The sequence below is a fragment of the Zeus faber genome, assembly GCF_960531495.2.
Source record: "Zeus faber genome assembly, chromosome: 1".
NCBI classification, from domain to species: domain Eukaryota; kingdom Metazoa; phylum Chordata; class Actinopteri; order Zeiformes; family Zeidae; genus Zeus; species Zeus faber.
The window spans coordinates 36258266-36270330 of record NC_137193.1 but is presented as its reverse complement, the minus strand read 5'-3'; the positions used below and the strand labels follow the sequence as shown (position 1 = coordinate 36270330).

Below are 12065 nucleotides of genomic sequence, written 5' to 3'. Positions count from 1 at the left end.
AGATAGATAGATAGATAACATCTAAATTAATTAATGCAGGTATGTGCACGGGTATGTGCAGTTTCATTTTTTTTCCAGTGTTGTAGGAATGGAGGTCCAGTGTTAAATCAGCAGTTTTATTTAAACTGCTGATTATATCATGCCCTCTCTCACTGACGCTGCACATTCCACAGGTTCAGGTACCTCCCCAACAGGACCACAGTGCAGGTCTTCTAGACCTCCATCTTCTCCATCTGCAGTTTCTGTTTCCTCCCCGTTTCCTTCCGCGTGCAATTAAAAACACTGCTTGGTGTTGGAGAGAAAACATACGATTTGAAATCTATGTACCCAAACATATAATGTTCATATGAATTGGAACGGATTTTCATGAAATTTGGTTTGTTATAAACGTGAGAAATTGAACATGATACGTGTCATGTGTGCCTCATATTGCTTTAATTTAACAATTGAGCATTGATTATTTGACATATTTTAACATGTTTTTTAAACATTGGACATCTTTTTGTTGTACATTGTTTCAATTCTGTGAAACTGATGCCTGAAATACCTTCTTTTCGTACTCTTGTTTCTCCACCTTGAGCTTCACCTTTTTGATGAGAATTGTTTCGTACTCAATCTCGAGTTCCAACGTTCTCTTGTACAGAGACGTCACATTGTTTACAACTTGTGATCCTCTTGCCCAAGAAGTGAGTAGGCTCAGGGGGAGGAGAATTTCCCTCTTCTTGCTAAATTAACATAACAATAGAAGCAATTCATACGTTTTTGGATAGAGAGCACTTGAAGCAGTTTATCCTATGCGCAGACCACCACCATGAGCAAGTAATTAAGGAGAAATCAATTACAGCCAAGTGTCCACACTCTCAACGTCTGTGTGATGATTCAAGTTAAGAGCAAATTTAATTAATTTTTCAGGAAATGACATTCCTGGAGAGTCCCCGCCACGGTGGTGAGTTGTTGCTCGTGTTGGTGTAGAGCACAAGCCTGTACTGCCATCTCTCATCATGTATTAGTGGCAGAAAATAAAGGGAAATGGACTGGTATTCATACTGAAGCACTAACAATGGAACGAGCTGCAGGCAGGGTAACCAATGGAAGATTTCCTCACAGTGCCTCAGTCATACCCTGCACATATTTACCAAATTGGATGATGATAGCTCAATGTGTTGATGAGTTATGGATTTTTTTTTGTAAACTTTGAAAATAAATTGGGGCCAAACAATAGGGCCCAACAAATGTCCATTGAATAGATTGTATTGGAGCAGTCCAGACATTCTGCGAACCAAATTTGATGAACATTGGACCATATCCATAGGAGTTAGGAAAAAAACGCTTTGGACAAAATTCAAAATAGCGGAGATACCTTGTGCATGACCCAAGGAATCCATGAATTTCGTTTCTACAACCATCAGTTCAGAAGTCATTATGCAAAACATAAAAGTGTTCGTTATTGCGCCACCATCTGGCCGATGAATCCCGTTGTTTTGTGTTTCCTAGTTTTGGAACATGTCAAACCAATCTTCCAAGTTTGGTGTACATGGGTTTCACGGTTTCTGAGTGCCAGGCACTTTTAGCTGTAGAATGGCAAGGAGAATAATAATAATCGGAACAACACTTCGTGCAGGACCCCTAATAATATATTATCCAAATAATCTGTATTTTAGTGCTTACATAACTCTAGTAATAATAATTATGATTATTATGATTATTATATTACATTTTAATATATAAAAACAACCTGAATAACCATAAGATCATGGTTAAAGATTCATCTTTTTATTATACTAAATTGCAGCTATAATACATACATACAAACATTCACAAATTTGTACAATCACTTTGTGCTTGTCCCCGCATTGGGGTGAACTGTAAGACAACAAGTTTACAACAACTCTCTGAGTGTCCATGATAAACTGCATGAAAAGAAACCCATACTCAACACCATCAGAAGATCTAAATCTATCATTTACGAATTCACATAAAAATAACAATATGAAGATGTTGTCTATATTTTCATTATATTTTTTCTATGGAGACACATCCTACCGTCACACTGTGGTTCCTCATCTTAATATTCAACAGTTAATCCACTTTTTTTGCCCACATCACTCCCCACACCTTCTCTTTTGTGTAATTATTCATTTACACGTTAAGTTTTTTTCAATATCTGACATAACGTCACAGAATCTCACACTTCCAGATAATGTGCACAAACACAAACTCCTCACAGAGAAACACTGAATAAAGAAACATCACTTCATGTCACACGACGACAACACGCTTTGTGCTCTTCAGGGCTGGACCTCAGCAGTCAGTCGCATTGTGCCGGACCTAGGTCTGGGCCTGGTCCTGGGTCTGGATCTAAACATGGAGCCTCATTGTGCTGGACTTGGGTCTGTTCCTGGGTATGGTTCTGGTCCTGGGTCTGACTGAAGGTGTGGGTCTGGACTGAAGGTCTGGGTCCTGGTTCTGGTCCTGCGTCCTGGTTCTGATCCCAGTTCTTTTTCTGGTCCTGGGTCCTGGTTCTGGTCCTGGGTACTGGTTCTGGTCCTGGGTTCTGGTTCTGGTTCTGGTCCTGGGTTCTGGTTCTGGCAATGGTCCTGGCTCTTTCTTCTATTGAACCCGATTGTAGCTCAGCTATTAATAAGACACTCTTCATACTGTAAAACACATTTATATTATTTAAAATCTGGGTCGATCCAACTGGTTTGGGCTCCTGGGGGTTTTGGGTCACTGGTGGTAAGAGATGGTTCTGGTGGTTCCAGATGGTTCTGCTTTTTTTGTGCTTTTAGCTCAAAATTCTCTGAAAGGACGTCTGCTCTGAGGCGTTAACGTGCTGGAGAGGCAGTGCTGTGCGGAGCTCCCTCACCCGCCTCTTCCTCACCCCCATCTGCTTCACCCTCCCTGGGACATTCTGGGGGAGAAATGGGTGTAAATGGAGAAGGAACACATGGACTGAAGCGAAGAAGTGACTGAGTAGTAGAAACCATTTTTCTTTCTTTCCCCTGTTGGATTGTGAGGCTGTGGGGGGGTTAAGGGGGAGTATCAGCAGCACTTCTGGGGGAGCTGGGGAGGCTTGTCACTCAGCCGGGTGGTCTTGGGCCCAGGCACCACGGGGGCTTCCACATCCACACGCTCCGACATCTTGACGCAGATGATGTCGACCAGGCGCTCGAACACCTGCCGCACGTTGATGTTCTCCTTGGCGCTCGCCTCGTAGTACTCGAACCCTGCACGCGGGCACGTGTACACGCACGCATGCATGCACACACGCAGACACACACACACACACACACACACACAGTTAAATAAGGACCAGGATCTGAGCTCCAAGTCAGTGTTTCTCTGCCTCTTAGCAGGACACAAGATAAGATAAGATAAGATAAGATAAGATAACACTTTTAATCCCTGTGGACCTCTGTCCTAACTGCACAAAAAAACTCTATGACACAGATTTGCTCCAACTTTTGGGGTAGAAGTCCACCGGACGCCTTGGTGCAGCATACGGGCGCGGCGTGGCCTGCTGTAAGTGCATGCTTCCTATTAAACCGATGTTAATCCACTGCTGCGGTGCCACATAAGCCGCCCGCGGTCCGCGCAGCTCGGTGCAGCATTTCTCTTTTTGCGCGAGAGATCGATTTATTTTTCAACTGCGCTCGGCTACGCGAGCCTTTTCGATAGACTCAGGAGATAAAACTACACAGAAATGTTTTTGTAAAGAGTGCAATGCTTATTGATCAAGACCCATTTTAAACACGAGGAAGAAACACACTGAGGGTGTGTGTGTGTGTGTGTGTGTGTGTGTGTGTGGTGGGGGTGTTTCATTGTTATTTCATGCATAAGTTGTCTGGTTGGAGGGAACGTGTCCAGGATAGTGTGGAAGGAAAGGAGAGAGGGAAGTGAGGAGAGCCCTTGCGAGTTGAAGAGAGAAAGGGCTGGCAAAAAAGCGGCTTCGGCTTTCCACAGAGGTTCCATCTTCTTCTCCTTCATTGTGTCTATCTGGTCGACCCCGCCAAGCCTCACAGTATTAAAATAACACATGATTAAAAATTCATGATGTTTATTTGTCACATACACATAAATACAAGCATATATATCGAGTATGTAGTGAAATGACATTGCAACGCAACCGCAGATTATGCACAATAACTAACAGGTCAATAACTGACTGGCGCAATAACTAACTAATTAACTATCTAACTTAAATGATTCCTAAAACACAATTAAATTAGTAAATCAAATAAAATAAGAGTCAAAAAAGGGTAATATACAAAGTAAGAATACAAAATAGGAATAAAAGAAATAGACTATTATTGTATATACAGATATGTGCAGTAAAGTGGCATGTGAATAAAGTGAGGTAGTGTGTGTGGAGATATACAGTACAGTATACAACAGTACAGAACAGCAATACAGTAACACCGAACAGAACAGAAATACAGCACAGTATGCAGTAACCCAGTACAGTTATACAGTATGCAGTACAGTATGCAACATACAGAACAGTAAGGTAGTGGGGCCTATAGGTGTATCTCAGTGGGGGCCCCTGGTGAGTTCTGCATTGACAGTCCCTATGGCTTGCGAGAAGAAATCTGTCTCAGTCTCTCTGTCCTAACTGTGTGCCTGCGGAGGCGCTTGCCCGACTGCAGCAGCTGGAGTAAGAACCCCAAATCCATTGTTGGGTGGTGAGGATCCTTCATGATCCTGCTGGCTCTGCTAGTACACCTCATGGTGTATAAGTCCTGCAGGGAGGGGAGGGTAGTTCCAGTGGTACGTTGGGCTGAATGCACCACCCTCTGCAGGGCCCGCCTGTCCTAAGCAGTAAAGTTCCCAAACCAGGCAGTGATGTTGCCTGTCAGGATGCTCTCCACTGCACTACAGTAGAAGGACTTGAGGATCCTCACCGAGGCTGAATTTCTTCAGTTGCCTGAGGTGGTAAAGACGCTGCCTCACCTTTTTCACCAGAGTGTCTGTATGTATAAGTCCTCCGTGATGTGGACACCCAGGTACTTGAAGCTGCTCACCCTGTCGACAGAAGACCCATTCATCATCAATGGCACGTGCATCCTCAGTTGTAATCCTCTGTAGTAGTTAGTTATAATGCGCAGCCCCTGCCACAAGCGTCTGTTGTCTCGTTGCTCCATGTGTAGCTCCACTGTGTCTCTGTATGTCCATATAGTATCCTTCACCGCCCTCCACAGTTTGTAGAACCCCGATTTGTAATTGTCCATGTTGCCGGATACAAGACTGTCATTGTAAGCGGCTGTGCGAGCATTCAGAGCGCTGCAGATGGATTCATCGACCCGCGGTTTCTAGTTCTCTAACCGTGGGAATGATACTGTCTGCTGTTCCATCGTGGCTATGGAACTCATAGCAATGTGCGTAAACTGGCTGATGTCACTGGAATTTGATTGAAACATGTCCTAGTCGACATCCCTCAGAGCGTCCTGTAGCATGGCCTCTGCACGGCCTTGGTCTGACCACCGCTTTACTTCTCTCGTCACTACCATTCCACGTACAATGCTCAGCTTCTAAATAGGAAGAAACAAGATGGCGGCGTGATTCTCGTTGCCGTCAGTGATCAGGCCCACTGCGACGGGGTCGTCAGCAAACTTGATGAGGTGCTGGAGCTGGACCGGGATACACAGTCATGTGTGTACAGGGAGTACAGTAGGGGGCTGAGAACGCAGCCCTGGGGGTATCCTGTGTTCAGGGTGAGGGTGCTGGACGTGTCCCTTCCCACCCTAACCACCTGGGGCCTGGCTGTGAGGCAGTCCAGGATCCAGGCACAGAGCAGAGTGGTCATTCCTAGCTCCAGCAGCTTGACAGCTAGTCTGGTGGGGACTATGGTGTTGAAAGCTAAACTGTAGTCAATAAACAGTAATCTCACATAGCTCCCTTCCAGCCATCCAGGTGCGTGAGCAGTACCTGGAAGACCGCGTCAGCCGTTTATCTGTTCGGCCGGTATGCGAGGGAGGCGCAGATGTAATCCTTAATCAGTCTCCCGAAGCACGTCACGACCACCAAGATGAGGGCCACCGGACGGTAGTCATTCAAGCAGGCTGGAGAGGCGTTCTTCGGCAAAGGGATGATAGTGAACCCTCTTGAAGCAGGATGGGACCACCATCCAGGGAGGCATTGAATATCCTAGTGAGCAGAGGGACTAGCTGCTTAGCACAGGTCTTCAGTCCTCGCCCAGCTTTGCCATCTGGGCCTGCAGCTTTCCCGGTATTCACACGCATCAGAGCCCTCCTGACATTATGCTCAGATACTGAGAGGGCGTGCTCATCCCCAGCGGTGTAACTCAAATTAGCCGGCGAGCTAGTGGTGTTGTTGCCAGCCTCATACCGCGCACAAGAGAAGTTCAGTTCATTGGCTAGGGAGGCGTCCACACTCGTGATTGGGGGGCGGGCTGCTCTTGTAGTAAGTAATAGTCCGCAGCCCCTACCACAAGCGTCTGGTGTCTCATTGTAATTGTCCATGTCACCAGATACAAGACGGCATGAAATGGTCAGCTGTTCCAGATTCGGCGAACAGGAGCGGGAGAGAGTCTTGATGTTGTTGGGGTTACACCAGCTTCTGTTGGACATGAGGCAGATGACTCCACCCTTGGATTTCCCCGACTCCCCAATCTGACAGCGCGGAACACGGAGAAGTACTCGGCTGGATGTATGGCGTGATCCGGCACCAGCGATTCAGCCATGTCTCCGTCAGGCAGAGGACGCAACAGTTTCTAGTGTCCCATTGGAATCCGATCCTTGCCCGAAGGTCATGCATCTTATTTTTCAGAGACTGGACATTGGCAAGAAAGATCCTGGGCAGAGGTGGACAATAAGGTTGTGTCCTCAGTCTGGTGCGAATGCTGCCTCGCCTTCCGCGGTGCTTCCTCCAGCAGCGCTTCCGTGGAACAGCGACTCCATTGTTGTTGTTGTCTTTGCTTATCGTGATTGCGCATAAAATCTCTACCAGCCAGTCTGGATCAACGGATAGATGCGGTGGAAAAACAGTGGAAAACCACGCTGTGTGCCGCGCCTGCACTCTGCGCCAATGTGTCCGGTGGGCTTTACTTTACGACCGTTAGTTTCAGGAACCAAAGCATCGTCTGAACGTTCTGCAGCAGGAAGCAGCTCCTCTGCAGCAGGAGGAGGAGACTGAACTGAGCAGTTAGTTCCAGCAGAGGAGCAGCAGCTTCAACACATGGCCACAGCGGTCACTGCTTCCACCTCCATCCAGACGGTCTATTCATAACGACACCTGTCTGTGATAAATCTAATAATCAACTTATTAACTGATATTATCTTGATGAGATGGAATCATCTCTGTGATCGATTTTCCCATCTAAGATCTCGCCACTTCCTGCAGAAACTAAAGTTCTTGCAACGTTGCAGTAGAGATGATTCAGCTCCATCACATTGTCCTCACAGTGAGTGGCGGGTAAACTTCCAGTTTAGTCTGGACCAAACCGGGAGGGGGAGATCTGAGGTTTTGAGATGTCAAACAGCCTGAACCAGAACCACCAATTAGACCAGTTTGAGGTGGAACCAGGACACCACCTGCTGCTGCAAAGGCTGGAAGAGCTTCTCTTGCACTACTGACAGTAGTAATACCGACAGTAATGATAGAAGTACTACTGAACTCACATTCCCCTGATGTCCCCTGAATATGACACTGTTAAACCTTTAAAATATCATCTGTGCTGCTCATCAGACTATTATTATTATCGTCTCATATCCATAATCTATGGAGAAACATCTTCACTTTCTATGATCAGGGATTTGATCAATCTTCTGATCAGCTGATTATCTGGGCATTGATGTTTAATTGGTTATAAATGGGATCATCGCTGCAGTTCAACGGCTGCATCAGAGTCAAACTACAAAGGTTCGGTGTAAATGTTAAAGATCAGAAAACAGCTCAAGGGCATAAAACCTGTAGAACAAAAGCGGCAGCCAGCACACACACAGTGCATCGTTGTGCCCCAGGTTAGCCTCCACCCATCTCTCTGACTCTTTCAGCTGATTATAAGTTGAAAATGTTAAAGCTTGTACAAATAATATGAGGCCGGAAAAAACGTTGCGCTGTTTGTTTCGACCAAACTCAGTGATTTCCACTTTTGGAAGAATGTAACTTCCACTGGAGAATGAAGCCCAGACAGTGAGACAAGTATAACTGCAGGTCAGTGAGACTTGGTTTAACTTATGCTGGTTCTCACAATGCATTGTCAGAACATTTAAAATACTTGTTGTAAAGGGAGTTAGTAGTAGTAGTAGAAGTATAGTGTAGTGTAGTAATATAGTATAGTAGTATAGTATAGTAGTATCGTAGTGTAATATAGTAGTATGGAGTAGTAGTATAGTAGCATAGTATTGTAGTATAGTGTAATAATATAGTAGTATAGTACGGTAGAATAGTCAGTATAGCCGTAGTATAGTATAGTAGTAGTAGTATAGTATAGTAGTAGTATAGTACAGTAGAATAGTCAGTATAGTAGTAGTATAGTCAGTATAGTAGTAGTATAGTATAGTAGTAGTATAGTCAGTATAATAGTAGTATAGTATAGTAGTAGTATAGTACAGTAGTATAGTGTAGTCTTGTAGTTGTAGTATAATTTAGTATTAGTATAGCGTATTAATATAGTAGTAGTAGTAGTATTGTAGTAGTATTGTAGTAATAGTATAGTAGTTCCTGATCTCTCACCTAGTTGGTCAGAGAGGTGTTTTCCTTTCTCTGGAGGAACCACACGTTCCTCGTCCATGTCGCACTTGTTTCCCACCATGATCACTTGAGCGTTGTCCCACGAGTAGGTCTTTATCTGGGTGGCCCTACGCACACATGTGCAATTGCACGCACACACGCGCGCGCACGCGCACACACACACACACACACACACACACACACACACACACACACACACACACACACACACACACACACACACACACACACACACACACACTTCTATTAAGACCTGCAGTCAATACAATACACCAAAATGTGATCAGATCTCTAACACAAACAATATTAAACATTTTCATTTAATTATTGAGCAAATTGATCCAACATCAAAAGTATTTGTCAGAAGAAGTCACAAAAAGTTATATTTTCCATTCATCCGTCCACAGAATTTTCTTCCTTCTGGCTCATCCAAGTGGTCTTCAGCAGCCATGTTCTTCTTGCAGAGCAGTGTCCGCTTCCATCCTCCATGCTCACTGTTCTGCTTCAGTGCTTCCTGGTGGTGGACTCATGAGCTCTGCAGATCCTTTGATGTTCCCTTGGGGTTCTTTGTGCCCTCCTTCGATATTCTACACCTTGCTCTCTGAAGACCGCTCCTGGGGAGCATAACCACGGTCTTGAGTTTCCTCCATTTGTCCACAATCTGCCTGATGGTGGATTCCAAACCCTTCTCCAGCCTGAGAAGCAGCAGGTTGTCAGCTCCTCCTCTGGGTGAGACGTGGTAGGTGGTGAAGACCAGAGCCGGACTTTTATTGTTGGAAAAATTAGATCAATAAATTAATAAAAAATGTTAATGTTTTTTGGGTTATTTGTTCAATTCTATCTGGTCTTGGTCCGTTTTAGGACGTGAAAGAAGATATGATCACAGTTCAGGTCAAATCTATGCAGAAATCCAGAAACTGTCCATCAACGGAGCAGATGACTTAACAAATAGAGACAGACAGGCAGGCAGACAGGAAGGCAAGCAGGAAAGCAGACAGACAGACAGACAGACAGACAGACAGACTTACCAGTCCTGCACGGCGTTGAAGGACTCCTCATTCGTGATGTCATACATGAGGATGAAGCCCATGGCTCCTCTGTAGTATGCTGTAGTGATGGTCCTGTAGCGTTCCTGCCCCGCCGTGTCCTGCAGCCAAACACACACACACACACACACACACACACACACACACACATTAAACACACTGGGAGCTGGGTGCTGGTGTCGGCGAGGGGGGGCGGGGTCATCCGAGTGTGGCATGTACATGTTATTGTTTGTTTATATGTTTATATGTGGTGATTCTCCCCCTCTTGGAGTAGTGATTAGTTGTTTATAGACCCAAACATGGTAAAATATTTCACCAAAGAGAGGGATTGCCGGTGGCTCTGGGAGCTGCCCAGTGTAACCATTGACCCTAAAGCAGGCCTTCTTGCTCCGTCACACACACACACACACACACACACACACACACACACACACACACACAACACACACACACACACACACACACGGCTTTGGGCCACAGCTTGCATCATTGACAATGATGGTTGCCATGGCAGCAACTCTTCAGACGCATCTACTCTGTTCACACACACACACACACACACGCACGTACACACATGTACACAGCAGTGTCCTCAGTGGTAATTAGAGGAGCCTCATGTGGTGACAGTGTGTGTGGTTGTGCACCTATGTGTGTTTGTGTATGTAAAGTTTGGAGTGTGTGCTGTTCCTGCTAAAGAGAGCTAATCACAGGCGATTGATCTCTACTGAAAGCATGTGAGATGAAGGTATAAATAGACACAAACATATGCACAGGCTCCTGCTGAAACACTAGTCTGTCTGCAGTAAAAATAAGATGCTGAACGGTGAAAAAAAATGTGTCACCAATGTGTGTGTGTGTGTGTGTGTGTGTGCGCACGGTGGGTGTAGACATCATCATCCTCAGTGTGAATTAATGTGTGGTGAGAACATCATGTGGGAGGGAACAGTGTTGCTGTCTGTCTGTCTGTCTCTCTGTCTGTCTGTCTGCCTATCTGTCTGTCCGTCCGCCCCTGAGCAGGGCACTAGCTCCCGGAAGGAGCAGCTTGTAAATCTCACTAGAGCTCAGCATCAGTGTCTGTGCGGGTTTCATGTGAAGCTCCCAGTAGCAGCCTCACCCAGATCTGCAGCTTCACCCTCTTGTCGTTGCGGTAAACCGTCTTGACCTTGAAGTCGATGCCCACGGTGCTGACGAAGGAGCTGCTGAAGGCGTCATCGGCATAGCGAAACAGGAAGCTGGTCTTCCCCACACTGCTGTTCCCGATGATCAGTAGCTTGAACATGTAATCGAAGTTCTGGTCGGAGCCGTCACGCTGCCCGAAGCGCTGGTCAGCCTTGGCCATCTGGGGGGGTGGGGTCAGGGGTCAGGGGTTGAACCATCTGCTCACTGGGTGTTTCACATTTCAAACATGTAACTACTAGTGGTTAGAACAATTTGTTCAAAGTGAACAAATCTTTGAAATGATTCAGGAGTCTGGAGTCACTTTGGCAAAGGAGTTCTCTTGTTTCATTCGTGATTTGTTAACTGCAGCCAGACACAAAGCTGGCTGAATTTTGACGGAACTAAATCATTCTTGCGATTATTCCATTCACGACTTAAGAGCCGAGCTGACGCTTCTGATTCATTTGAATGAACCAAACGAACCCTGAGTGGGAAAAGGAACACATCTTTTCACTGACTCACCCATAACAAGTACATTTCATCACAAGTAAATGCCACGTTTGAAGGGAATAACTCCAGGTTTTTTTTTTAAAGGGAAATGTCACAGGAGCTAGGCTAGCTGATCCCATCCGCAGCCATGCGTTCAGCTAAGATAGTTAGCATGCAGCCCATCCCTACCTCTGTACTGACAAGCCTGGAACCCCGCCTTATCAGGTAGGGTAAGGGGGGGTTCTGAGATCGATAATGTACCCGAAGTTGTGTAATAACATGATCAGTTTGATGTCATATAATATAACAATAAATGATCAGTGACACGGGGGGTACCAGACCATATGCATCTGAATGATTCAATTAAAAAAAAAATTTAACTGGATGACAAGGTGGAGCCGAACAGCGGGAAGAGGATTTACCTTCGGTCCGTGGATCCTCCTGGAGGTGGAGATGAAGATGTGGACCTGGTGGATGGAGCTCTGCACCTGATGGAGATCTGAACCTGGTGGCGTCCTCCTATCCTTTCGAACGAGCGGTTCAATTCCTCCGCAGCTCGTTCCTCTTGCCTGGATGCTGTTCCTGGATTCGCATCTCAGTGTTGGAGCCGCAGCCTGTTCAGCCTCCACCTAGAGAAAAAAAAAAAACACCACCTTCCGT

General features: G+C 45.7%; 1 protein-coding gene across 1 annotated transcript; it reads right to left on the bottom strand.

The window, feature by feature from the left end:
- Positions 1–3042: 3042 nt before the first annotated feature.
- Positions 3043–11949, bottom strand: rab3b (RAB3B, member RAS oncogene family; the record flags this gene model as incomplete). Its single annotated transcript, XM_080007652.1, has 5 exons — positions 11828–11949; positions 10873–11097; positions 9741–9859; positions 8695–8819; positions 3043–3227 (listed from the first exon to the last, which is right to left on the bottom strand). Exons 2-5 carry the CDS (start codon positions 11095–11097, stop codon positions 3043–3045), a joined length of 654 nt encoding a protein of 217 aa, XP_079863778.1. The 5' UTR covers positions 11828–11949.
- Between the last annotated feature and the right edge of the window lie 116 nt (positions 11950–12065).